The sequence below is a fragment of the Mercurialis annua genome, linkage group LG7, assembly GCF_937616625.2.
Source record: "Mercurialis annua linkage group LG7, ddMerAnnu1.2, whole genome shotgun sequence".
Taxonomy (NCBI): domain Eukaryota; kingdom Viridiplantae; phylum Streptophyta; class Magnoliopsida; order Malpighiales; family Euphorbiaceae; genus Mercurialis; species Mercurialis annua.
Genome location: NC_065576.1, coordinates 11,622,211 through 11,649,103, shown reverse-complemented (window position 1 = coordinate 11,649,103; position 26,893 = coordinate 11,622,211). Strand labels below are relative to the sequence as shown.

General features: G+C 33.8%; 3 protein-coding genes across 3 annotated transcripts; all 3 read left to right on the top strand.

Annotated features, from left to right (window-relative positions):
* Positions 1 to 5,261: 5,261 nt before the first annotated feature.
* Positions 5,262 to 9,294, top strand: LOC126655203 (protein BRASSINOSTEROID INSENSITIVE 1). The gene has a single exon (XM_050349247.2). The coding sequence runs from the start codon at positions 5,439 to 5,441 to the stop codon at positions 9,003 to 9,005; it is 3,567 nt and encodes a 1,188-aa protein (XP_050205204.1). The 5' UTR covers positions 5,262 to 5,438; the 3' UTR covers positions 9,006 to 9,294.
* A 1,809-nt stretch (positions 9,295 to 11,103) lies between these two features.
* LOC126656804 (uncharacterized) lies at positions 11,104 to 12,084 on the top strand. Its single transcript, XM_050351422.1, has one exon. It carries the CDS (start codon positions 11,104 to 11,106, stop codon positions 12,082 to 12,084), a length of 981 nt encoding a protein of 326 aa, XP_050207379.1.
* Positions 12,085 to 18,946: 6,862 nt separating this feature from the next.
* LOC126656802 (uncharacterized) lies at positions 18,947 to 20,119 on the top strand. Its single transcript, XM_050351421.1, has 4 exons — positions 18,947 to 19,183; positions 19,306 to 19,485; positions 19,571 to 19,785; positions 20,041 to 20,119. The coding sequence occupies exons 1-4, from the start codon at positions 18,947 to 18,949 to the stop codon at positions 20,117 to 20,119; spliced, it is 711 nt and encodes a 236-aa protein (XP_050207378.1).
* Positions 20,120 to 26,893: the final 6,774 nt, after the last annotated feature.

Sequence of the window (26,893 nt, the reverse complement as noted above, 5' to 3'; positions counted from 1 at the left end):
TACAAAAGGTATATATATATATATTTATTTAAAAAGGTCGAAGAGAATATAAAAATGAGGGTTGCACAGTATCATAAAAAAATATTTATTATTTTTTAATTATTTTGTCAAAAAAATTATTTGTAAATGAATTATTCAAAAATTTTAATTAGGCGGTGACTGCTCTCTCTTTCTAATTCACTATCAATGTTTTCTCTAATCCTAACTCTTATTGTTTTAACGACAAGGACAATATCCTATGATTTTAAGTAATGGAAACTCAATTTCATATAATAATACAATTAAGCTGAGTCCCCTAGGATTTGGCTACCGAAGCAAACTCCTTGGATTCAAAGACTAACAAGCCGAAGATAAGATCAACTCACGGATGAACCCAAATAACTCGTACTAATAAAGCGGAGTCCTATAAGACTCGTCCATTTAGAATCGTGCCCATATGGTTTCGTCAACGAAGAGACAACCACATGGAACGGAACTCGGTAAACAAAGATATTCTGAAAGGTGTTGGAATCTAATACGAACCTTATTCCAAGATTTGAAATTCTAATACAAATACAATACCGATATTTCTAGAGATTTTATAAAACTCTTATCTTTTAGAAGAAGACTAAAAGTTAGGTTCCTATTCAGAATCATATTCCTATTTAGAAACATAATCCTATTTAGGAGTTATATTCCTATTTAGACTCATATCCCTAAATAGGAATCATTTTCCTATTTAGATTTTACAAGATATTCTCTCATTATCATTATATAAAGAGTTTGAGGTATTGCCTAAAATCCATTATTATTATAATTACTCTAAACTTTATTAAGCTCCATACTTACTTAAGCATCAAAGTGCTTATCAGACAACCATCGTTTGATCGACAATTTAATCTCTGTTTTGCAGGTTAACCCATCGAGAATGCAGATTCCATCAATTGACGCCGTCTGTGGAAAAACTTACAAAAAAATCATTTTTAAAGAGCTTTCTATGAACTGAATAAATTATCATTGGATGATGAATTCCGACGGGACTGACCCCGAGAACAAACAACCAACGGATCTAATAAATCTTGAATCACCCACCACCTATGCTACTCACGGAAGGAGGAAACTCAAGTATCACGTGATCTATCCCGGCAGCAGACAGCTTAAACGTCGATCCACTAAATTTGACACCTAAGTATCAAAATCAACAAGTAAGGGAATCGAACCCCATCATTTTTCCATCACTAGACGGGTCAGGAGGACCAGCCCATAGTATGATTTTCCTAGAAATATATCATCAGATGCTTGAAAAATTCCAATCTAACCTGGATAAAATAGCGGAGGAAGCACGAAACACGACAAAGGCTCACATAGAAACCATCAATCTACAAAGGATGGAGATTGTAATCCCCCTCAAATTTCCATAGGAAGTATTTGGAGAACCCGGAAGAAACGAGGAAGGAAGGAACCTAGAAAATGACGGAATGAGGTTTGAAAAGCTGGAGACGGAATAAATTTAGAAACAATACTCAAAATAATGGGTAACAGAACGACTCAATAAATGAAGAGGAGAATCATAGACGTGACGAGCATGTCGACGAAGAAGAAATTCCACCAAAAAGCAAAAGAGCAGAAAAAGGACCGCAAACTTCACACCTGAAAAAGAAGAATCAAGAAGAGGACAAAAGAGAGTCTTTCGAGTCTCCCTAGAAGCAAGACTATATACATGGTAGAAGAGGACATAGAAGAAAAAAAATTAAAGGCTTTAAAGAAAATGAAAGCCGAAGAGCTGGACCTAGAAAATATGAAGCTAAAGGGCTCCCCCTCCTTTCAGCTAAAATAATGGATGAGACTATCGTGGTGAATATGAAGTTGCCAACTTTACAAACATTCAATGGAAATTGGATCCCAAGGATCATGCTTCCCAATTCCATGCAACAATGGGACTACTTAATATGATTGATAATATCATGTGTCGAGTCTTTCCAACAACATTCATAGGAACTGCTCAAAGATGGTTCAGCAGGTTAAAACCCTGTTCTATTAAAAATTACACTATTTTATCCAACGAGTTCCAAAGAAGATATTTGACCAATAAACCTACTAAAACCATTACAAGTATACAATAGCATGCATACAAGAAGAAGGGAGGCTCTCCAAAGTTACATAAAAAGGTTTAACATAGAGGTCATGAGGATTGACAATCTAATCGTCGATATGGCTATAGAGGCCCCTAGAGAAGGAACCAGATTCGGAAAATTAATAGTCATTAAACCTAATTCACCCGCCATCTTGGGTATTTCAATAAGCACGAGGAAGAAGAACCCAATTTGTCAGTCTTCTCTACGGAGAAGACGAACCATATTTGTTTGACTTCTCCATGGAGAAGACGAATCAGACAACCGACATGTTAGAGGCGGACGACGACATCGTCGAGGCAGATGATGGTAGAGTTGGAGGTGGTTTTAATAAAATTTTAAAAAATAATTATTATATCCAATAAATAATCATATAGGATTGATTTGGATTTTTTTAAAGATAAATGACTTGTTTGAATTTTTTCAAGTGGAAAAGAATATACTATCCTTAAAGTAATAAAATTGTCAAAAATTTAAATTTAGGATACAATTAAAAGTCGATCATACGAAATAAAATAAAATTGGCGAATTTACAATATCAGGGTGCTATTGACAAAAAAATTCAAAAGTATGCCGGGACATTTTGCTTTTTTTTTTCCACTATACCAATTTATTTTCAAATTGTATGCTTGATATTTTAAAAATTGTAGTAGTAGTTACATATTTAAGATTAACTAATTTTTAATGAATATTAATAATTTATTATCTTTTTAAAAAGAAAAGAAAATATTTCATCAAATTTATAACATGACACATATTGATAATTTATATATTTTATATTTAACCATTTAAGTTAAAATAAAAAAATTTAAACGTTTTTAAAAATTATAAATTTATTTGTATTAGTTATTTTTTCCATTTTTTATTAATTTATAATATAAAATGATATCTAATTTATTTGATGTTATCATTTATTAATGCATTTTATTATTTATTTTATTTTATTTTTATTTTTATTATTTATAAAATATTAAAAATTAATAAATAATGGTTAAAAGTATTGTAATATTTTACATATATATTTATCTTGTCTCATTTTTATTAAAATTTGTTTATTGCTTATAATTTAAATAAATTTAATAATTTTATTTTTATATTATCATATTATACTAAACCATTATTTTATCATTTATTAATGCATTTTATTATTTATTTTATTTTATTTTTATTTTTATTATTTATAAAATATTAAAAATTAATAAATAATAAATAATGGTTAAAAGTATTGTAATATTTTACATATATATTTATCTTGTCTCATTTTTATTAAAATTTGTTTATTGCTTATAATTTAAATAAATTTAATAATTTTATTTTTATATTATCATATTATACTAAATACATCACAACTTTTTTAAATAATTAATTGAATAGAGTTAAAAAATTAATGCAAAAATATTTTATAAATTAAAAATACTATCGATTAAAATAAAATATTATATTGTGTGTTTTTCAATAAAACAATTTAATGTCAAAAAATTGAGTGAGTTAATCATTGCTCAAACTTCCATACGGGAAGGTGTGGCTCATTGGCTACATTTCTCGTCGTACATGCCGAAAAGTTGGGGGTTCGACTAGGGGTGAAAAAATCGGCCGACCGAATTAACTGACCAAACCGATGAATATGGTCAGTTCAATTTAGTTAAAATGGTTAATTCAGTCAGTTTGTTTTTTATAACAAAATTTCAGTTTTTTGGTTATTAGTTTAGTTTAATTTTAAATTATCCAAATTAACCAAACCGACCAAATTAACCAAATTTTTTAATTTTTCGTTATAATTTTTTTGGTTTCAATCGAACCGATCGAATTGACCGACCTATTCGGTCAGTTCAGTTATAATTTTTTCTTGCTATCTTATTCGCTCTGTTTGGTTTTTGATTAAATTTCTTATTTTGCCGATTTGATTTTGAATATTCGGTCGAACAATTAATTTAGTTAAAAAATTGTCAATTTGATTTCGACCAAACTGATTGAATGCTCACCACTAGGTTTGACCATGCCTTTTGGAGGTTGGTTTCTAAAAGTTTTAATTTTAGAGTAAATTGATCCTGACCATCATTGAATTTTTCAACTTTTTTAATCAGTCATTAAATTATTTTTTTCTTTTTGATAATTGATTTTTTTTTCATTTTAATATTTTCCAGCGAAAAAAGCTTAGGTGCAGCCGAAAGTTGGCATGTGACAATCATATTCTGTTACACGTACATAATTTTACTTTAAAAAGAAGTTTTAAGTCAAATTATGCATACATAACAAGTTTTCAGGTAAAAAAATTAATTTCCGGCTGCCATCTAAAATTTTTTGATGAAAAATATAAAAATGAAAAATGAAAATTCAATGATAAAAAAATAAATAGTTCAATGACTGAAATAAAAAAACTGAAAAATTGAATGATCACTAATTCTAACACTAATTACATATATCTAGAAGAAAGAATTCCTAGCTCAAAATCTCTTAAAAAGAATTCAATAGTAAAATTTTAGAAGTAGAATAAAATAAGAAAGGGTGTGGAAATGAAGTTGCACAAATTAAGAGGAGAGTTTGTAATAATAATAGAAGGGTCTTGTTGTGTGCCATATGGTGAGCACATGGGCAAGAAAGAGAGAGAGAAGGGTTTAATTTACTCAACTTTCCCAATGCAACAAAACCACTTATAAATGCCAAAACTCACTTTGATTAAATCTTATCCTCGTGACCAAACCCATCTTTTTACTCAATTAAACCCTAATTAATTAAACCTTAATTAAACCTTAATTAATTATTTACATCATGGAATCTCCCCTCTCTCATTCATTGATAGTGATGCTTCAATCGTTCATCACACGTACACTCTCCACAAACAAACATTAACAAATACACTAAAAGCTAGAGAGACAAACACCCCATTTTTTTACTACTCAATTTAATTATTTTATTTATTTTGTTTACGTACCTTAAAGTAAACACCATGCTTAAGATAAGATTAGAGACAAAAAACAATGTTTAATTAATTAGAGATTGAGAACTGAAGAAGAGGAGAGGCACATGGCATGTGACCAACAGCTGTGTCCACTTGATAAATACCCTTCTCTTCTTCCTCCCCCGTCTTTTGACTCTCCTTCTTCTTCTTCTTCTTCCTCTAATAATACATCAATTATAAGTTTTTACTTTCTCTCTCTAGAATTTCTCTCTCTCTAGAATTTTCTCTCTCTAGACAAATAGTAAACCAGAGGTTTGAGTTTCTTTTCTATCTCTCTCTAATGGAACCTCTGAAACCCTAGCGAAAACTAACCCACCTTGTGTTGTTTTGTCTGTTATTTATATTTTTGAGTACCCATTTAGCTCAAAATGAAAACCCATCTCTCAGTTTTAGTTCTTGTTTTCTCTTTCAACTTCTTCTTCTTCGTCTCTCTTCAGCTACAAGACGCTCAAAATCTTATCAGCTTCAAGAACGCTCTGCCCAACCCGTCTGTTCTTCAAAACTGGCTTCCGAACCAAAACCCGTGCGGTTTCAGCGGTGTTAAATGTCAAGAAACTAACAGAGTTTCATCTGTAGACCTGTCTCAGTTTAGTCTCAGCACTGAATTTCGAACTGTGGCTGCATTTCTTCTCACTCTTGATAAGCTTGAGAGTCTCTCTTTGAAATCAGCTAATCTCTCTGGGTTCGTCTCGTTGCCGTCTGGATCTAAGTGCAATTCGGTTTTGAGCAGCTTAGATCTATCTCAAAATGGTTTGTCTGGTTCCTTATCTGATTTAGATGGGTTGTTAAGTTTTTGTCCGGAGTTGAAGTTCTTGAATGTTTCCACCAACTTGCTAGATTTTTCTGTTAAACAAAAATCTAGTGGTGGTGGGTTGAAGCTGAGCTTGGAGAGTCTTGATCTTTCTTACAATAAGATATCTGGCTCAAACGTTGTGGATTTTATCTTATCTGGCGGCTGTAATGAGTTAAAGTACTTGTCTTTGAAAGGAAATAAAGTTAGTGGTGACTTTGATGTTTCGTTTTGTAAGAATCTTGAGTTTCTTGATGTTTCTTCAAATAATTTCTCGGTTAGTATCCCTTCATTTGGAGATTGTTTGGCTTTGGAGCATCTTGATATCTCTTCTAACAAGTTCAGCGGTGATCTTGCTGATGCAATTGGTTTATGTGGTAAGCTTAAGCTGTTAAACGCCTCCGCGAATGAGTTTTCCGGTCCGGTTCCGGTTCTTCCCGGTGGGGTTTTGCAGTATGTTTATCTGGGTGGTAATCATTTTCATGGGGAGATTCCTTTGCATCTTGTAGATTCTTGTCCAGGTCTTGTTGGGCTTGATCTTTCTTCGAATAATCTGTCTGGTTCTGTTCCTAGTAGTTTTTCTGCTTGCACTTCGTTGGAGATTTTTGATATTTCTGTTAATAAATTCAGTGGTGAATTGCCTATTGATACTGTTTTGAAAATGAGTAGCTTGAAGATTCTTGATTTTTCGTATAATTATTTCGTTGGTGATTTGCCTGATTCTTTGTCCATGCTGACCAATTTGGAGACTTTAGATCTGAGTTCTAATAATCTATCTGGTCGTATCCCTACTGGTTTGTGTAAAGATCCAAGAAACAACTTGAATCAACTGTTTCTTCAGAATAATTTGTTTGTTGGGCCTGTTCCTGCTACTCTGAGCAACTGTTCTCAGCTTACTTCACTTCATTTGAGCTTCAATTACCTCACAGGCACCATCCCGTCCAGCTTGGGTTCCCTCTCGAAGCTTCGGGATTTGAAGCTCTGGTTCAATCAGCTCCACGGAGAAATCCCACCGGAGATAACCGACATCCAGACACTAGAGACTTTGATTCTGGACTTCAATGAGTTGACTGGAGAAATACCTTCTGGTATAAGCAAATGCACTAAGCTCAACTGGATCTCCTTGTCTAATAATCGGTTGACCGGTGAGCTTCCAGCATCGATTGGAAATCTTACGAATCTTGCCATTCTTAAACTTAGCAACAATTCATTTTATGGTAGAATCCCACCGGAGCTTGGGGATTGTCGTAGTTTGATCTGGTTGGATCTTAATACCAATTTCTTTAATGGCACAATCCCACCTGGTCTGTTCAAACAGTCTGGCAATATCGCCGTAAATTTTATCACTGGAAAGAGATATGTGTATCTAAGGAACAACAAAAGTGAACTATGCCATGGCGAAGGAAATTTGCTGGAGTTTGCTGGAATTAGGTCGGAGCAGTTGGATAGAATCTCTACAAGGCATCCCTGCAACTTCACTAGAGTATATGGTGGACACACGCAGCCTACATTCAACGATAATGGTTCGATGATTTTTCTCGATCTTTCATATAATATGTTGTCTGGTAGCATTCCGAAGGAGATTGGGACAATGTCATATCTCTATATTTTGAATTTGGGACACAATATGATATCCGGAAGCATTCCGGAAGAGCTTGGAAACTTGGATGGTCTTATGATTCTTATTCTGTCTAACAACAAGCTCCAAGGGCTGATTCCTAATTCCATGACTCGTCTTTCGTTGCTTACAGAGATCGATATGTCGAACAATGAACTCAATGGTATGATTCCTGAAATGGGTCAGTTTGAGACATTCCAAGCTGCCAGTTTTGTCAATAATACAGGCCTCTGTGGGATACCACTTCCGTCCTGTGGGTCGGGTTCAGACCCCAGCTCGAATTCTCAGCATCAGAAATCTCATAGGAGACAAGCATCTCTAGTAGGGAGTGTGGCAATGGGATTGCTGTTCTCACTTTTCTGCATCTTTGCTTTGATTATAGTTGCCATAGAAACGAAGAAAAGAAGAAAAAGGAAAGACTCCGTCCTTGATGTCTATATCGACAACAATTCACACTCAGGGACAGCAAATACCAACTGGAAGTTAACAGGCGCACGGGAAGCATTGAGCATTAATCTCGCCACCTTTGATCAGAGTCAGAAGCCGTTGCGGAAGCTTACTTTTGCAGATCTTCTTGAAGCAACAAATGGTTTCCATAACGACAGCCTTATAGGCTCTGGAGGTTTTGGTGATGTGTACAAGGCGGAATTGAGAGACGGAAGCATTGTGGCAATTAAGAAACTAATACAAATTAGCGGACAGGGCGATCGGGAATTCACTGCGGAAATGGAAACCATCGGAAAAATCAAGCACCGGAACCTTGTCCCGCTTCTTGGGTACTGCAAGGTTGGAGAAGAGAGGCTCTTGGTTTACGAGTACATGAAACATGGAAGCTTAGAAGACGTTCTGCACGATGAAAAGAAATCCGGCATCAAGTTGAACTGGGCTGCGAGGAGAAAGATTGCCATTGGTGCTGCCAGAGGATTGGCATTTCTTCATCATAATTGCATACCTCATATCATTCACAGGGATATGAAATCAAGCAATGTACTGCTTGATGAGCATTTGGAAGCCAGAGTCTCCGATTTCGGGATGGCAAGACTCATGAATGTAGTAGATACACATTTGAGTGTTAGCACATTGGCCGGCACGCCTGGTTATGTTCCTCCTGAATATTATCAGAGCTTTAGATGTTCTACCAAAGGTGATGTATACAGTTACGGTGTAGTTTTGCTCGAGCTGCTAACCGGAAAGAGGCCGACGGATTCAGCAGATTTCGGCGACAACAATCTTGTCGGGTGGGTGAAGCAGCATGCCAAACTGAAAATAACAGATGTATTCGATCCGGTACTCATGAGAGAAGATCCATGTCTAAAAATCGAGCTTTTACGACACTTAGAGGTGGCGTGCGCTTGTTTGGATGATCGGCAATGGAGACGACCTACGATGATACAGGTAATGGCAATGTTTAAAGAAATACAAGCAGGGTCAGGCCTGCAGGACTCACAATCGACCATAGCCACAGAAGATGACGACGGCTTTACTGCAATTCAAATGAGTATAAAAGAAGATCCCGAAAAGGCGTAAAGAGAAAGAAATAAAAAAATTCAGAATGAGTTTTGCTGTGAATTTTATTGAAAGAAAGAAGAAAGAAGAAGCACAAAATTTTCCCTCTTCTTTGACCACTCGAAAATGGCATAAAAAAATAGAAACCCTGTCAATTGTATCTCTTACCAAATTAATGTATGTATCATGTACCCTTGCCTCTTCCAAAACTCTCTTCTTTTATACTTAAAAGCTTGTTTTTTTAACTTTGTTATAAATGTGTATATACCATAGTTTTCAGGTGTTATATGTCATTGTCTTGCTCCTTTAATTTTCTGGTTGCAATCCGAGTTTTTTTCTTTTCAGCTGATACATATTCCTGAAACAAAAAAAATGAATCAAGTATTTTTCTCTTATTCGATTTGGATTCGACCATTTGAACCATCCGGAGTAAATGTGTATTTTTTGACATTATTCTATATCCGTTTTGATTTAATCATTTCGTATCCGATTGCTGTATTAGAGACGACGGATTCCGAATCGAGCATTCGAGTCGGCACGAGCACATGTGCATCTTTTAACATCTATGATGGTGACTAAGTGAAGAGGTTCTTTTGGCCCTTTTCATAGGCTGCTTGATTTGCTCTCATTCTTCTCTCTTTTGATTTATAATATTTCTAACCTTTTTGTTCCATTTCAGAATTATGGTAGCATCAAAAAGTGTCCCTTATTTCTCTACAACTTTAACCTATGCAAGATTCACTATCTTTATCAAGAATCTCCCTCCTTTTTATTCCTACATATTAAATTGAGGTCTATTTGCATATTACTTTATGAGAATTCAAATAATTCGTTTAAATATCGCATCACACATTTTATTACTTTTAAATTTGGCATTTTATAGTATATTTTTGTTTTCCGGCGTCAGCTTATACAAAACAACGCCGTATTTTATGGTTTTATATTTTGTAGAAAACGGAAATATGCTACAAAATACTAAATTTAAAAAGGATACGATGTCTGATATAATGTTTTATATGTTATGAATATAATGTGAATATGGTGTATGACAAAATTACCTATCCAATTAGGTGAAAAAATTTTAACCCTCCATTTTTGACATGCATGTAAATGCATTAATTACATGGTGGGTGAAATTGCCTATAAATAGGTTTCCATCCATGTAAATTTTACAATTGAAAATACTCATCAAAGAAGTAAAATTCCTCCCAAATATTTGCTCTCTTGTTGCATTATTGTGATCACTAATTATTAATTAGTTTAGTCTATAAAAATTATTTATATTATCATTAAATTTATAACACGTTATCAGCACGATCGTTCTATCAGTTTACGATTCCCTAATTCAAGAAAATTCGGTAAAGTATTCCAAAGGTAAATCTCTAACTTTAATACTTGTCTAATTATTTAATTAATGGAAGGTTATACCTCCTACAGATTTTATTTACTTAATATTTAATTTATTATGTTTATATCTATGTTATTAATTTTTATATGGAAGGCTAAGCCTCCTATAAATAATCCTTTGATAATTTAATTTTAATCGTTGATGCTTGAGTGGTAATCCCCTTGCTATAAACGATTTTATTTAGTTGACACTATTAGTATAAATATAAATATTTTTATACCATAATTAAATTTAATCCATTGTTGTCCTCATCTAAATAATTTTATTCAAAAAAAAATATATAAAATAACCTAACGGCTACATAACGGTAACAAACGGCTATATAACGGTAATAAAACGGCTATATTTTTCTCTATATATACTCACTTTACTATTTATTTTCACTACACAATTTTTCATCTCTTAATCTTCAAAAATTCAAAAATGAAGCTATTTTGGATTATTATTATTATGTTACTTAATTTAATACTCATTGGTATATTTAATCTTCCGTGGAAAGAATTTTATTTATATTTATGTATTTTTGTATTTATTGTTCTACCTTTACTAATTGCTGCAATAATTGTTGATTATGCATATTTATAAGCCAAAAATATGATGGTTGTACTTGTTTGTTTACTCTTGAAAATAAATGATTATTATTTCTATGTTTTTATCGCATAAATAAATATTAGTTCTAATTATATTTATTTTTCATGTGATAGTTTAATCATGTCAAACCTTACAAAGCTTGAATTTACGGCACTTGATGTATCTGGAAAAAATTATCTGTCATGGATACTAGATGCAAAAATACATCTGCAAGCCTCTGGTCATGAGGACACTATTAAAGAGGGAAATAATGCCTCTACTCAAGATCGTACAAAAGCAATGATCTTCCTTCGCCATCATCTTGATGAAGGATTAAAAAATGAATATCTCAGTGAAGATAATCCACTTATTCTCTGGAATAGTTTAAAAGAACGCTTCGACCATCAGAAAACTGTAATTCTTCCAAAAGCTCGTTATGACTGGATGCATTTAAGATTGCAGGATTTTAAAAGTGTTAGTGAATACAATTCTGCAATATTCCGAATTAGCTCAAAGCTAAAATTGTGTGGAGAAACAATTACTGATGAAGATTTATTAGAAAAAACATTCTCCACTTTTCATGCATCTAATGTGGTACTCCAGCAGCAGTATCGTGAGAAAGGGTTTAAGAAATATTCAGAGCTGATTTCTTGCCTTCTAGTGGCTGAGCAGAATAACGAGCTGTTAATGAAAAATCATGCGGCACGACCCACTGGTTCTGCTCCATTTCCTGAAGTAAATGCGAGCGCATATAGATCTCCTTGTGGTCGTGGTCGTGGCCGTGGTCGTGGTCGTGGTCATGGTTACGGTCGAGGTGGAAATAATTACAACCATGTCGGTTATAATAACTCCTTTAGGCATAAGAATCACCACCAGAAGTGGGATAAGAAGGAGGAGAAACAAGAAAACAGGAACAGTGGACAATACAAACATCAAGTGAAAAATGTCGATAGTAAATGTTATCGATGTGGCATGACTGGGCATTGGTCGCGTACCTGTCGTACGCCCAAACATCTTGTTGAGCTTTACCAAGCTTCCCTCAAGGAAAATGGAAAGAATATAGAAACAAATTTTGTTTCTGATGATGATTTTGACCACAGTCTATGCATAATGACTCTATAAACATGACACATTTAGATGTTTCCGATTTTCTTGAGAACAATAATAATGAAAACTAATCCAGCATGTATTGTAATGTTTTTATTATTTACTTATGTATTGTTGTGTTATTCTATAATTTCTTATGATAAATTTTTCTTTGTTTGAATTAAGAAGCATATGGATAATTCTCAGCATGTTGTTTCGTCCAAGTTCAGTAATGAAGAAATATGTCTTGTGGATAGTGCGACAACCCACACTATACTCAAACACCAAAAATATTTTTCAAATCTTAAAAGATGTCAGACAAATGTCAGTACAATATCTGGTAAGGTAAAATTAATTGAAGGCTCCGGAAGAGCTATTGTTCTATTACAAGGGGGAACTGTACTTACCATTAATGAAGCATTATTTTCCCCCAAGTCTCAAAGAAACTTGTTAAGTTTTAAAGATATTCGTCTGAATAAATTCCATATTGAGACAGAAAATGATGATAATATGGAATATCTTCATATTACAACAAATGTTTCAGGTAAGAAACATGTAATTGAAAAATTACCCACATTTTCTTCTGGTTTATATTATACATATATAAATGTGGTCGAATCACATATGGCTGAAAAGAAAAAGTATTGTGATGCTTCAATACTAAAATTATGGCATGAAAGATTGGGTCATCCAGGATCAATAATGATGCGGAGAATAATTGACAGTGCACGAGGACATCCACTGAAAGGTGAGAAAATTCCCCAAGTAAGTAATATGTCATGTACAGCTTGTTCTATTGGAAAATTAATTGTGAGACCTTCACCGGCTAAAATTGAGAATGAATCGCCTTTATTTCTTGAAAGAATTCAAGGTAATATATGTGGGCCAATTCATCCACCATGTGGACCATTCAGATACTTTATGGTATTGATTGACGCATCCAGCAGATGGTCACATGTTTGTTTATTATCAACTCGCAATGTTGCATTTGCAAGATTTCTTGCTCAAATTATTAAATTGCGTGTTCAATTCCCTGATTACACAATTAAAAGGGTAAGACTTGATAATGCTGGTGAATTCACATCTCAAACATTCAATGATTATTGCATGTCTGTTGGAATCACAGTTGAGCATCCTGTTGCACACGTACATACACAGAATGGTTTAGCTGAATCTCTAATTAAGCGCCTTCAGCTTATTGCTAGACCATTAATGATGAGAACTAAGCTACCTATCTCTATATGGGGACATGCTATATTACATGCTGCATCATTAATTCGTGTTAGACCTAGTGCATATCATAAATACTCCCCATTACAATTAGCATTTGGTCAAGAACCAGATATTGCCCATCTTAGGGTTTTTGGTTGTGCTGTATACGTGCCAATTGCACCACCACAACGCACAAAAATGGGTCCTCAAAGAAGATTGGGAATATACGTTGGTTATGTGTCTGCATCCATAATTAGGTATCTTGAACCTTTAACAGGTGATGTTTTTACAGCACGTTTCGCCGATTGTCATTTTAATGAAGAAGAGTTCCCACCATTAGGGGGAGAAAATAAACAATCAGATAAAAATATTGCATGGTGTGAACCTTCATTATTGCATCTTGATCCTTGCACAAAACAATGTGAAACAGAAGTTCAAAAGATTGTGCATTTGCAAGCTGTTGCAAATCAATTACCTGATGCATTTACCGATACAAAAAGAGTGACTAAATCATATATACCAGCATTTAATGCCCCTGCTAGAGTTGAGATTCCAAAAGAGAATTATGAAAATAAAGTCGCTCATGAATCAAAGACACGCCAGAAGCGTGGAAGACCGATCGGTTCAAAAAATAAAAATCCTCGGAAAAGAAAAGGAGCAGAAAATCTCGATCATGCTAGTAAAGAGAAAGTTGTTCCTGAAGAAACACAAGATAAAGAAAATACTCCAGAAGAGAAAATAAATGAGGTTAACCAAGGCAATGCCCCAGAAGAGGATATGAATGTAATTAATCAAGACAGTACCCTAGAAGAGGACACAAATGAGAATAACGAAGAAATCTCGATTAATTACAATAATACAAAGATTGTTTGGAATCGAGACACAATGGAAATTATTGACGAAATTTTCTCTTATGCTGTTGCATGTGATATCATAAATGGAAATGAGGATCCCGAACCGAGATCGGTTATTGAATGTCAAAATAGACATGATTGGGATAAATGGAAAGACGCTATGCAAGCTGAATTAGATTCTCTTAACAAGAGAAGTGTGTTTGGACCTGTTGTCCTCACACCTAAAGATGTGAACCCGGTAGGTTACAAATGGGTCTTTATACGAAAACGAAATGAGAAAAATGAAATCACAAGATATAAAGCTAGACTTGTTGCTCAAGGCTTTTCTCAAAGACCTGGAATTGATTATGATGAAACATATTCTCCTGTCATGGATGCAATTACATTTCGATATTTGATCAGTCTTGCAGTTTCTAAGAAATTAGAAATGCGTCTCATGGATGTTGTAACAGCATACTTGTATGGATCGCTAGATAGCGATATTTATATTAAGGTCCCTAAAGGATTTAAAATGCCTGAAGCATTAAATAGAAAACCCAAAGAAATGTATTCAATCAAATTGCAAAGATCTTTGTATGGGTTAAAACAATCAGGGCGCATGTGGTATAATCGTTTAAGCGATTATTTGATAAATAAAGGCTATGTGAATAACCTTATTTGCCCATGTGTTTTTATCAAGAAATCAACATCGGGATTTGTGATTATACCCGTCTATGTTGACGATTTAAATATTATTGGAACAGACAGTGAGATCAATGAAGCAAGTGTGTACTTAAAGGAAGAATTTGAAATGAAAGATCTTGGAAAAACCAAATATTGTCTTGGTTTACAAATTGAATATATGCACAATGGCGTATTAGTGCATCAGTCAAATTATATAGAAAAGATCTTAAAACGTTTTGGTATGGATAAAGCAAATCCTTTAAGTACTCCTATGGTTAATCGATCACTAAATGTTGAAACTGATCCATTTCGTCCTTGTGGAGAAAATGAGGATATTCTTGGTCCTGAAGTACCATATCTCAGTGCAATTGGAGCACTTATGTATCTCGCTAATTGCACTCGTCCTGACATATCCTTTTCTGTCAATTTATTGGCAAGATTCAGTTCAGCTCCCACGAAGAGACATTGGAATGGAATCAAACATATATTACGTTATCTTCGTGGAAGCACTGATCTTGGTTTATTTTATTCTAACGATTCAAATCTAGAATTGATTGGTTATGCAGATGCAGGTTATTTGTCTGATCCTCATAAGGTTAAGTCTCAAACTGGATATGTATTTACAAGTGGAGGTACTGCAATTTCTTGGCGGTCACAGAAACAAACAATTGTAGCCACTTCCTCAAATCATGCTGAACTTATTGCATTACATGAAGCAAGTAGGGAATGTGTGTGGCTCAGATCAATAACACAACACATTCAAGAATCTTGTGGTTTTCCAGTCCATAAGAGTCCAACTGTTCTATACGAAGATAATGCTGCATGTATAGCACAAATCAAGGAAGGATACGTCAAGAGTGACAGAACCAAACATATACCTCCAAAATTCTTTTCATACACTCAAGAACTCATAAAGAATCAAGAAATTGACATCCAGTATGTTCAATCAAATAACAATTCATTTGATCTCTTCACGAAGGCACTTCCTACAGCAATATTTAGAAAACATGTTCATAATATTGGAATGCGCCATCTGCGAAATACATGAATGATTATCTATGTTGCAATGAGGGGGAGAAATTACGCACTGCACTCTTTTTCCCTAACTAAAGTTTTTATCCCATTGGGTTTTTCTTTAGTGAGGTTTTTAATGAGGCAGTACGACATAGCGTACTTTGGAACAAACATTTTGTCATCCAAGGGGGAGTGTTATGAATATAATGTGAATATGGTGTATGACAAAATTACCTATCCAATTAGGTGAAAAAATTTCAACCCTCCATTTTTGACATGCATGTAAATGCATTAATTACATGGTGGGTGAAATTGCCTATAAATAGGTTTCCATCCATGTAAATTTTACAATTGAAAATACTCATCAAAGAAGTAAAATTCCTCCCAAATATTTACTCTCTTGTTGCATTATTGTGATCACTAATTATTAATTAGTTTAGTCTATAAAAATTATTTATATTATCATTAAATTTATAACATTATACAATATGTCTAAACGCTACAAATACAAAAAGCCGTGATTTAATATATAGATAACCCTTAAATTTATGTTTTGCAAAATTCTCTTTCATTTTTTGATTCGTAAAATTCGGAATACGAATTTCTGTAAGAGCCAAAATAAAAATAAAAAATAGCATGACTTATTGTAAAACTATTGACCCTCAACACATTCTAGATTATAAGGTATATGCTCAACGATTGAACACTTTACATTCTAGATTACAAAGTAGATAGATACACAGTTATTAGCTATCCCACATGGCACATATATGTCCCCCATAGTGATTGTCAAAAATATAAAATCTTATCAGTATTTCTTCATAGTGTTTGCCAAATGATTTAATAATTTAAAGATCTTTCTCATGTTTGGATCTTAACACATCAACCATTGAGTTGATGCAACTATAATGTAATTTGGATAAATGCTATTTTGACATGCTTAATGGATAAAAAAAATCCAATTTTTTTTGACAATTTACAAACCTAATTAAATGTCTTCATTTCTATAATTTTTTTTAATTAGGAAGGAGAGAGCGCTTGTGAGGGAGTGCTTGTGGAATGATATGAATCCATAACCTAGCAGTTTGCTGCACATCGTTTATTCATTTGAGCTATTGCTTATTGGTTTAATTTTATAATTTTAATTCAATTTTAAAAGTTAAGAGCAAATCTACTCAAATTTAATAAATTACTTAATCGTATGTGACATTTTGTACTGAAAGTTAATTATGATAATTCATGCTTAAACTTATAAAAATTCAAAAAGTTGCATAGTTAATTTCTTTAATTCATCAGTGAAAACATATATTCAAAACACATGTAATTATTGTATTAATATTATTCTGTACCTTTAAAATTAGAGTTAAATATGAAAGAAAAAAATACAATTTAAATTTTTTGGACCATTTTTTCGTATAGAAAGCAACAAAAAAAGCTCAATTGATAAACATCAAACGAGATTGCACGTAGACTTCCCAAAAACAGGCTTAAGGGGAACCAAACCATGCAACAGTTAGAACACTACAAGGGCCAGTCCTATTATAAAAGCCTCGGGACATCAAAAAAAAAAAAAAAAGCAACAAAACAACAAAACAGAGTGTCCTGCTACAAAAGCCTCAGGATTTGGTGGAACTACCTCGACACCTATATCTTTCCAACTAATTCGGTGAAACTATCTCGGGATTGGACCCAATAACGAAGCTTTGTGGTAATATAAAATTACACGAACTTAATAATAAACGTAATGGCTTAGGGTTTTATTTGTTTCCGTATTTGGATGCATATACTTATGATTTATGTTTTTAGTTAATACTCGATAGGATTTATATGAATTCACTCAGCATTATCTGACCCTCAAATAGTGTTTTCTTTCAGGATTTTGATATGAAAAAGTGGTTGAGTTTCCATTCTATGTTCCGGAAGTCTCAGTTCAAAGCATTTATGGAAAGCTTTGGTACTAGTAGTAGACCAAATTTTGTATCAAACGATTTTCCGGTTATTCACTCTGTTACAACATTTTATATGAACACAGTTTTGGTTTAAAAACTGCGCTTTATAATTGTGTGATGTTTTGCAAATTTCCTGTGTTGGAATTGGTTAAGTATGGAGTGTATGTTGCGCAGGGCAATGCTTGATAGAGTTATCGCACGGTAAGTCCCTAGTACCTATGACTTATGCATCTATTTTGAGAAAGGTTTTCAACGTTTTCAAATTTTATGTTTAAAGAAGTTTTAGAAAACCTTTTATTCTTGATGCTATGTTTGATTTTGCTAAATATTATTAGTGGTTTTTGACTTGTTACGGGTTCCGGATCAACCATTCCCGTTTTCTAGCGCCGGTCGCGGCCCTCGATTTTGGGCCGTGATAGCCTAGTACCTCAATCTGTTGTACTTAAATGATGGAGAGTGAAATTGTATATTTTGTTATGGGGACCTAGCCGAGTTACCAAAAAGAACAACCAGACTATAAGCTCATCCATGCAAAGCTTAGTTACTTCCCATGAGGACTTACCCAATATATCCTTCTTTGTGACCGAGTCATGTCAATATAAGGGTTTGAGCCTATCAATCAATAAAAAAAATCAAATTCGATTTCAAAATCTAATGCGCAATTAAAGTTTTCAAGTCCAACCCCCAATTTCATGGAATTAAATTTTCAAAATAAGCATTTTCTCTAGACCAAATTACATTAAATTCAAGGCTAATTCCATACTTATATTCATAAAATGAAATTTCAAAATCAGCCATTTCAAATTTAGTAAATTCAATGCTAATTCCATACGTCATGGAGAGATTCTCGAGAGGTTTCTTTCAGTTGAGCATGTAGCAGATACTTCATCACATACTTTAAAACAAACTATTAACAATTTTTTTGCAAAGTATGGACTTTCAATATCTAGACTACGAGGGTAAGCATATGATGGGGCTTCAAACATGTGTGGAGAATTCAATGGTTTAAAATCGCTCATACTTGATGATAATCCTTATGCTAGGTATGTTCACTGTTTTACTCACTAGCTTCAATTGGCAGTTGTTGCTGTTGCAAAAACATTACCAATTGTTGAGAATTCATTTAGTTATTTATCCATGCTTGTGAACACTGTTGGAGCTTCATGAAAAAGAAAAGATGCACTCAGACAAAGTCAACATGATCTTATGGTCACACAATTGGAAAATGGTGAAATTTCTTCAGGAAGAGGGTTGCATCAAGAGACAAGTCTTGTAAGACCTGGAGACACAAGATGGGGTTCTCATTATCAAACGATACTTCGTATATTATTAATGTGGTCTTCAGTAATGGAAGTGCATGGAAATGTGCATGATGATGCGACTGGTTCAAAGGAAAAAGGTGCAGCTTTGGATTTACTTGACCGAATGGAAAATTTTGAATTCGTATTCACCTTGCATTTGATAAAAAAAGTCTTGGCAATTACAAATCGATTATCACAAGTTTTGCAAGAGAAAAATCAAAATATTGTCAATGATTAGACATGGTACGTGCTATAAATGTCAAGTTCCAATCATTTAGGGAGGATGGATGGAATGATCTTTTTGATGAGATTGACAAGTTTTGTGTTAAAAATTCTATCGATGTACCTAATTTGGAAGATAGTTTACCGAATCGTTGGCGGTTAGAACGTGAAGGTCAAACTATAACATATTCTCGTCATTTCCGTGTGGAAATATTTTTTGAGGTTAGTAATGTTTTAAATATGCTATTCTTTTTATTATTATTACACTTCATAATTCTCTTAGTTTTATTTTTTTTCCTTATATTAGGTTATTGATGTGATTGTGCAAGAGATGAATGACCGTTTCTCTAAAGGAAATCTAGAGTTGCTTTCTTGCTTAACCTGTCTTGATCCACGACAATCGTTTCCTAGATTTGATGCCTTGAAATTGCATCGTCTTGCCGAGCTTTATCCAGAAGATTTTTCTACATTTGATTTGATTCTGTTGAGTGATCAATTGGAGATATACATACATGATGTGAGGTAAAGTGCTGATTTTTTTGAACTTGTGGGAATCGGGGAACTTGCAAAGAAGATGGTTGAAATAGAGAAGTACACTGTTTACCCCCTTATTTATCGATTGATTGAATTAACATTGGTTTTGCCAGTTTCAACTGCTTCAGTTGAAAAGGCATTTTCAGCAATAAATATCATCAAGACCGATTTGCGTAATAAAATGGGGGATGAATTTCTAAGCGACAGCTTATCATGTTTTATTGAGAATTTTTTTTTGTGAAGATTGACGACGAGCCCATTTTACAACGCTTGCAAGGTTTGCAAACGCGAAGAATACAATTGCCTTCCCGCTATTGACTAATGTAAGAATTTATTGATATTTTTTTATTATTAATATAACTTTTATGCAAAAATTTATATATTATTTATTGCATGTTGTTTAGCCCGGGCTTGAAACAATTCCTGGTTCCGCCACTGTATACAAACATTCAAAACTAGATCTAGAATTTAGGTAATGCTTGTTTACCAAACTTCTCTATGACGGCTTCTATTTTTTTTTAAATTAATAAAGCTTATTTACCTAATTTTTTCATAAAGGCCCTCAACTCATTTCCTATTTTTTGGCCTCAAAAGTAATTGCCATACACATTTTTAATCAATGATGTTAAAGACCAATTGTTATTACAGTGATAATATCATTTGTATTATATAGAACAATTAGAAGAGTGTGTTGCCTGTAAATATCGAACTAGCATTCCCTATTGATTGGTCATAATCCGAGATTCAAACTTCACCAATATCACGTGTTGTAACATTGATACCGATTGTTGAATCTTTGGTACCAATTGTCGTGACCGGTTCTTGACCGGATTGGTATGCGCAGCGGAATCGAAACCATTGGTAGGTATTTAATTATGGATTTGATCAACAAATAACAATATAGCAAAATAATAAATAACACAAGAGATTTACGTGGTTCTGCTTTAAAACGTACATCCACGGGCGAAAGATTCGAGCCATCCACTAATCATCAAAAGGAGTACAAAATTGGTGGAGAATCACCAAATAGAGAACATCTCTAATAAATATGCCCTTAGAAGAAAAACCCACAAAGTGTTTCTTTCTCTACAAGAAGTAACCCAAAAGGGTAAGAATTAACTTATATTCCTCACATCACACACACCCCTTTTTTCCCTTATTCACATCAATGTCTACATTGTGTGTTCGGTTTTGGTGTCTTCTAAAAGGTGAATAAGGTAGGCTATATATAGTGAGTAAATAATCTATATGGCATTAGGAATATTAATCCTAATTGGATTTATACTTCCTAGTTAGCCAATGATAACAAAGTTATCCTTCTCCCAAACACTTCATTAATAGAGTCCTAATACAAATAGGAATTAGAATTCTAGGCATATTCCAACAATCTCCACCTTGACTTGAATTCTCCAATAAACTGTGATTACTGTTGTGCTCCACCTTCTCCATTTAAGTCCAAACTGAACTTATTCCAAAAGAGGTTCTTTGAGGAGGACCATACAAGCTTCAAGAACGTCTTGAACTTGCTGAAACCAAAATGACTTGAAGATTTACTATCTTCGGGTGTATCAATCAAAATTTCACGAAGCTTCGAATTTTGTTGGTATTAAAACTGATACCAGAAACAAATGTCATTAGTAGCCTATAATGATTAAATCAAAAAACAAATGTTGAGGTCGTAGCATATCCCTTAATCTTCATAAGTCGACCAACCCAATGAGCATACATCACAAGTGCAGCATCCAATCTCACTTCATCGCCAAATAACCCATAAAACTCGTAGTTTTATATATTGAGATACCAGACATGTGCATATAGAAATCATGTTGAACATACATTATTGTTCTAACTGCCTCATTATGCATCTTGTCCTTGACTGAACCAAAATCCCAAAATTCTGCATGTATTGACCGTTACCCATAACTACACTCCACTATCAACTCAGTTGTAGACGGAAAACCAATCGAAATTGGCACATATGTGATATGAACAACCTGAATCTGCATAAATTTTGGATAAAAAATATTCTGCCTATCTCCAAACAAATTGGCTTATGAGCGATTCAATAGTGACGCCGTTTCAAATTACAAACGTTGTAATTCATCTTGTGTCTAAGATTGCTACTTAATCAAACAAAATCTCTTTTGCTATATCATGATTTTATCAAAATCTGATTATACCCAAACAAACTCTTCATTCAACAAACTCTTAAAAGCAATTTTTATATTACTAATAGAATTTTATGAGAGTATAAAGAGATTACCCCAATCATTCATCTTACAAAAGCTCTATAAAATCCTCAAATAGTTGTGTGTTTAGAAAAGTCATACCTTTTTCTTTGTAGTTTAAAGTAGCATATTAATCTCCATCACAAAAATCTCCTTAAGAATTTTAATACCCAAGTCTGTCTTCAATTGACAACTTTCGGCACTTCCAAATTTGGTGGCTTCTCTATCTCCAAATAATCTTCTTTGTGTCAAGTAATTGCGCCTTGCGAAATCCTCCAAATAATACTTTGCCATCATAATCATAATCCAAAATTGAATCTGAAAACCAAATTGGCTCCGATACCAATTGTTGTAACATTGATACCGATTGTTGAATCTTTGGTACCAATTGTCGTGACCGGTTCTTGACCGGATTGGTATGCGCAGCGGAATCGAAACCATTGGTAGGTATTTAATTATGGATTTGATCAACAAATAACAATATAGCAAAATAATAAATAGCACAAGAGATTTACGTGGTTCTGCTTTAAAGCGTACATCCACGGGCGAAAGATTCGAGCCATCCACTAATCATCAAAAGGAGTACAAAATTGGTGGAGAATCACCAAATAGAGAACATCTCTAATAAATATGCCCTTAGAAGAAAAACCCACAAAGTGTTTCTTTCTCTACAAGAAGTAACCCAAAAGGGTAAGAATTAACTTATATTCCTCACATCACACACACCCCTTTTTTCCCTTATTCACATCAATGTCTACATTGTGTGTTCGGTTTTGGTGTCTTCTAAAAGGTGAATAAGGTAGGCTATATATAGTGAGTAAATAATCTATATGGCATTAGGAATATTAATCCTAATTGGATTTATACTTCCTAGTTAGCCAATGATAACAAAGTTATCCTTCTCCCAAACACTTCATTAATAGAGTCCTAATACAAATAGGAATTAGAATTCTAGGCATATTCCAACATCACGTATGCGGAGAAATAAGGTTGGAAGGAATTATATGGGATATTAAACTCCCCGAATCACTAAATTTAGGTCAGATTACAGAAAGATCACTAAACGGATTTTTATTACAAAAGTGTCACTTGAAGTTAACAATTTGTTGCAACAAGAAGTCACTCGCACAGAACTCATCATTTTTGATGACATGTCTCGCCAGATTTGTCCACATCATACATGCCTCATATGCCATGTCAGACGAATTTTAATTAATAAAAGTTTAAAAATCATATTAATTCATTAATGAATGGGGTTTATTACATATAAAATCACCACCTTTACACGAATTTTTAAAAATAACTTGACTTTTAAAACATGTCAATTAAGGGCACCAACTTTTGTTTCTTTTCAAAAACGACATCGGCAATATTAATAGCGTTTTTGCTGACGTGGCAGGACACATGGCAGACCCATCGGGTGTGCAAGTCAGCAAAATTTTATCTAAAAATGTATCCATGTTGTTTTTAAAAAGAAATAAAAGGTGATGACCTGAATTGACACGTTTTCAAAGTCGAATTATTTTTGAAAATTCGTGTAAAGGTGGTGATTTTATATGTCATTAACCCATAAAAATGTAGGAACCTAACTTCATTTTTTTCAGGGTTTTAAATATAATTAACCACTAAATCTAATTTACCTAAATTCATCTCATCTTCTTCATTATTCTGGGCCACCATTCTTCCTCTCCAGTCACCACCACTGCCTGCTATCACTCACGCGCAGCAGCTCCACACTTCTTCTCTTGTAAATCACAGCTCCATCTCTATCACCTCACTGAAAATCAAGAGACAATGGCAACAATACTACACTGATCAATTAGGAGCAGCAACGGCATTAATGCCGTCAAATTCCTTAGATTTGTAAGAAATTTCAGGCTCATTTCTCACAGATCCTTCTCAGGTACACTTAACTTCGTCCAGGCTCGCCTGAATTTTGATTGTTTTTGTACTGTTTAATTCAAAATAAAGAGAAAATCGTTTTTTTTTTTAATTTCACTGATGTTTTTATTTTTTTGTCTAGACAAAGTTTGAGAGTTCTTCTGTAGATTCTAAAATCCGGGTATGCTTCTTGCTCTCTACTCTTATATACGCGAATTTGAATTATCTACACACTGTTTGCATGGATCCTTTAGAAATTCTTTCTTTGATTGTTTATATTGTGGCTTCTGCCGCCGTTCTTGGATCTACAAGTGCACTTGTCGCCGGTCTAGAAAGGGAAGTTATTGTTGCTGGCCGGAGAGGATCTGCACCCGTCACCGTTCTTGGAGATGCAGCGCTGCCGCCGAACATGTCCTCCCACCTGAGAAGACGGACAATTTTGATTTATTAGGTTTAGGTTAAATTTGATTTGATTAAATTAATTAGAATTTTATTTTAGTTTTAATTGATGTTAAAAACTAATAATTAAACTAATATTAAACTAAATTTAATTATTAATGCAAAGAGTCCAAAATGATTCCTAAATTTTTGTTAAACTAAATTTAATTATTAATGTAAAGAGTCCAAAATGATCCCTAAATGTTTATTAAACCAATATTAAATTCGTCTAACGTTGCATATGAGGCATGTATGATGTGGACAAATCCGACGAGACATGTATCTTCTTGCGAGTGACTTCCCGTTGTAACAAATTGTTAACTTCAGTGATATTTTTGTAATAAAAGTCCGTTTAGTGACCTTTCTGTAATCTGATCTAAATTTAGTGATCCAGGGAGTTTAATATCCGAATTACATGTTTGTGTGATATAAACTGTACAAAATGCTACCTTTGACATGTTGACTAACCTTATATATCATGAACATGCATATCATGCATCAAGATATTAACCTCTTATGCATGCTGTCATTAGACTTTCCCACACCATCGTTGGCAAAGACACTATGGTAGACTAATTAGGTTACCAAGCCCTACAAACTTACCCAAGAATCCTATGTCTTCAAAGCAGTTATCTAGGCGCATCAGTTAAGCGGGTTCACCTCTACTCGAAAGTCGATCACTCAAGATGTCAGGATAAAATGACGAGAAGCTGAAATTAGTTAAGGCGGTAATGGATCAACTAAAGAATGAATTCAAGGAATCATTTGCAGAATAAATTATCAAGATTAACAACTTGTTTTCTGAGTACATGACACCTTGAACTGATATGATTATTAATCTAGAGAAGGATCCAACATTTACCGCTAAGAAGAGCAGCAAAAGGAAGAGCTCATAAGTGAGAAGCTAAAGAAAGATAAAATTAAGAAATATTTGAGACTATGAGATAACAATATCCATATCCTATTAAAAATCTAACTAAGAGAGTGGAGAAAATGCAAGCCAACATGTTAAATAATAGCATGGATCCCATTATTAATCTGGATGAATATTTGCTAGATGATGATGAAAAACTTCATGCAAAGTTCAAAATGCCAGACTTTAGCTGTTTTAATGGTAGGGTTGACCGTGGAACTGATGTAAATCAATTTATTCTTACTATGTCTAATTATTGTACTGAATAAGGAACAAATTCTTTGATCATATCTTATACCATTTCAGGGTATTGCAGCCTGATGGTATTATGATTTACCTTTGAAAATAAGAGGGAATTGGAGTGAGTTATCATGTCATGTTATCTATCATTACAATTATGTACTTAAGCTAGAAGTATCTCTGTAAAACCTGGAATAGACTAATTAGAAACCAGAAAGGCCACTTTTTAAATATTTGGTCAAACGAGTAGACAAGGTTACGGTAGACACCTATTTTTCAGACATGTAAAAAGTAATAAGGGACTTAAGTGTCGAATTATAATTTTCAGAAAAATTTGTCCTGGTGATGAGCTATCGATTTGCTTGCTGGAATATAAGCAGGCGTTAGCTTATAAAAATCCAAAAAGATTGTAATCTAAGTCCAGAAATTGGACTAACTGCAATATCTTAGAAGTTTATGACCAATTTGCAAGTTTTATAGACTAAAATTGACCATACCCAAACCCATAGGGTCCCAAGAGTCATTTTTAATTGCCCAATTACGTATTTTTAATAAAATGCCATGAAATTGATGAAAAAGCATGTTAGTGGCTGAATTAATAAGTTTTGTATGCTTAAATCCAAAAAGGCAGTAGTTTAGAACACCTAAAATGCATGTTTAGGCTGTTTTTGAGTTTATTAACCATGAAAAAAATACTTGCTTAAAGTTGCTGGAAAATTGTAATCTAGTGTTCAAAATCTGTTGTTAACACTCTGCAATTGCCATATTTGCATTCCTTGTATTTTTATGCGTTTTTTGCTGTCTTTACACGAAAAGCAGAGTTAAAACGAATGAAAACGGAGCTGAAAACGATGAAAAACGACCTAATTTTCTTTCGTGCCCAAATGACGCCGCCACCAACCCAGATGGCCGGTGCCGCCGGCTGATACTGCCGGCGCCGACAGTACATGATGTCGCCGCCGACACTGAGGGTGGCGGCATCGTGTGTTCTTCCCCCTTCCCTAGAACTCGATTTTCCAAACTTCCAGGCTTTCGGGCTCGGAACCAGACCTGGTTTTAATCTAGACGTAAATAATTTGATGTACTTTATTTTCATGCACTTTACGGGCAAAAAACAATGTAAATCGAGCCCATTAAACTAAAACCTAGAAACTTCCAAGCCGTGTTCAGGGACAGACCAAACTCGTAATCGACCCTTGTTTGAACCGATGGAACCGTATTGATGAGACGGGAAACTTCCGTGTTCTGACCAAGAACCAGTTCTTACCACACTCACGGTTATATTCGCGCGAGTTCAAGGCATTCAAAAATTAACGAGTTTTAAAAGTATTAAACAATGCTAATAAATATTTAGTTAATTCTATTTAATTATATATCATTTTTTACATCAATATTT

What these genes read in the sequence shown, in the direction of transcription:
- LOC126655203 (XM_050349247.2), top strand. Translation starts at nt 5,439, where the DNA reads ATGAAAACCCATCTCTCAGTTTTAGTTCTTGTTTTCTCTTTCAACTTC.
- LOC126656802 (XM_050351421.1), top strand. Translation starts at nt 18,947, where the DNA reads ATGGTCACACAATTGGAAAATGGTGAAATTTCTTCAGGAAGAGGGTTG. An exon ending in GTGTGGAAATATTTTTTGAG is followed by an intron (nt 19,486 to 19,570) that starts GTTAGTAATGTT and finishes TCCTTATATTAG; the next exon opens with GTTATTGATGTGATTGTGCA. An exon ending in ATATACATACATGATGTGAG is followed by an intron (nt 19,786 to 20,040) that starts GTAAAGTGCTGA and finishes TTTTTTGTGAAG; the next exon opens with ATTGACGACGAGCCCATTTT.
- LOC126656804 (XM_050351422.1), top strand. Translation starts at nt 11,104, where the DNA reads ATGTCAAACCTTACAAAGCTTGAATTTACGGCACTTGATGTATCTGGA.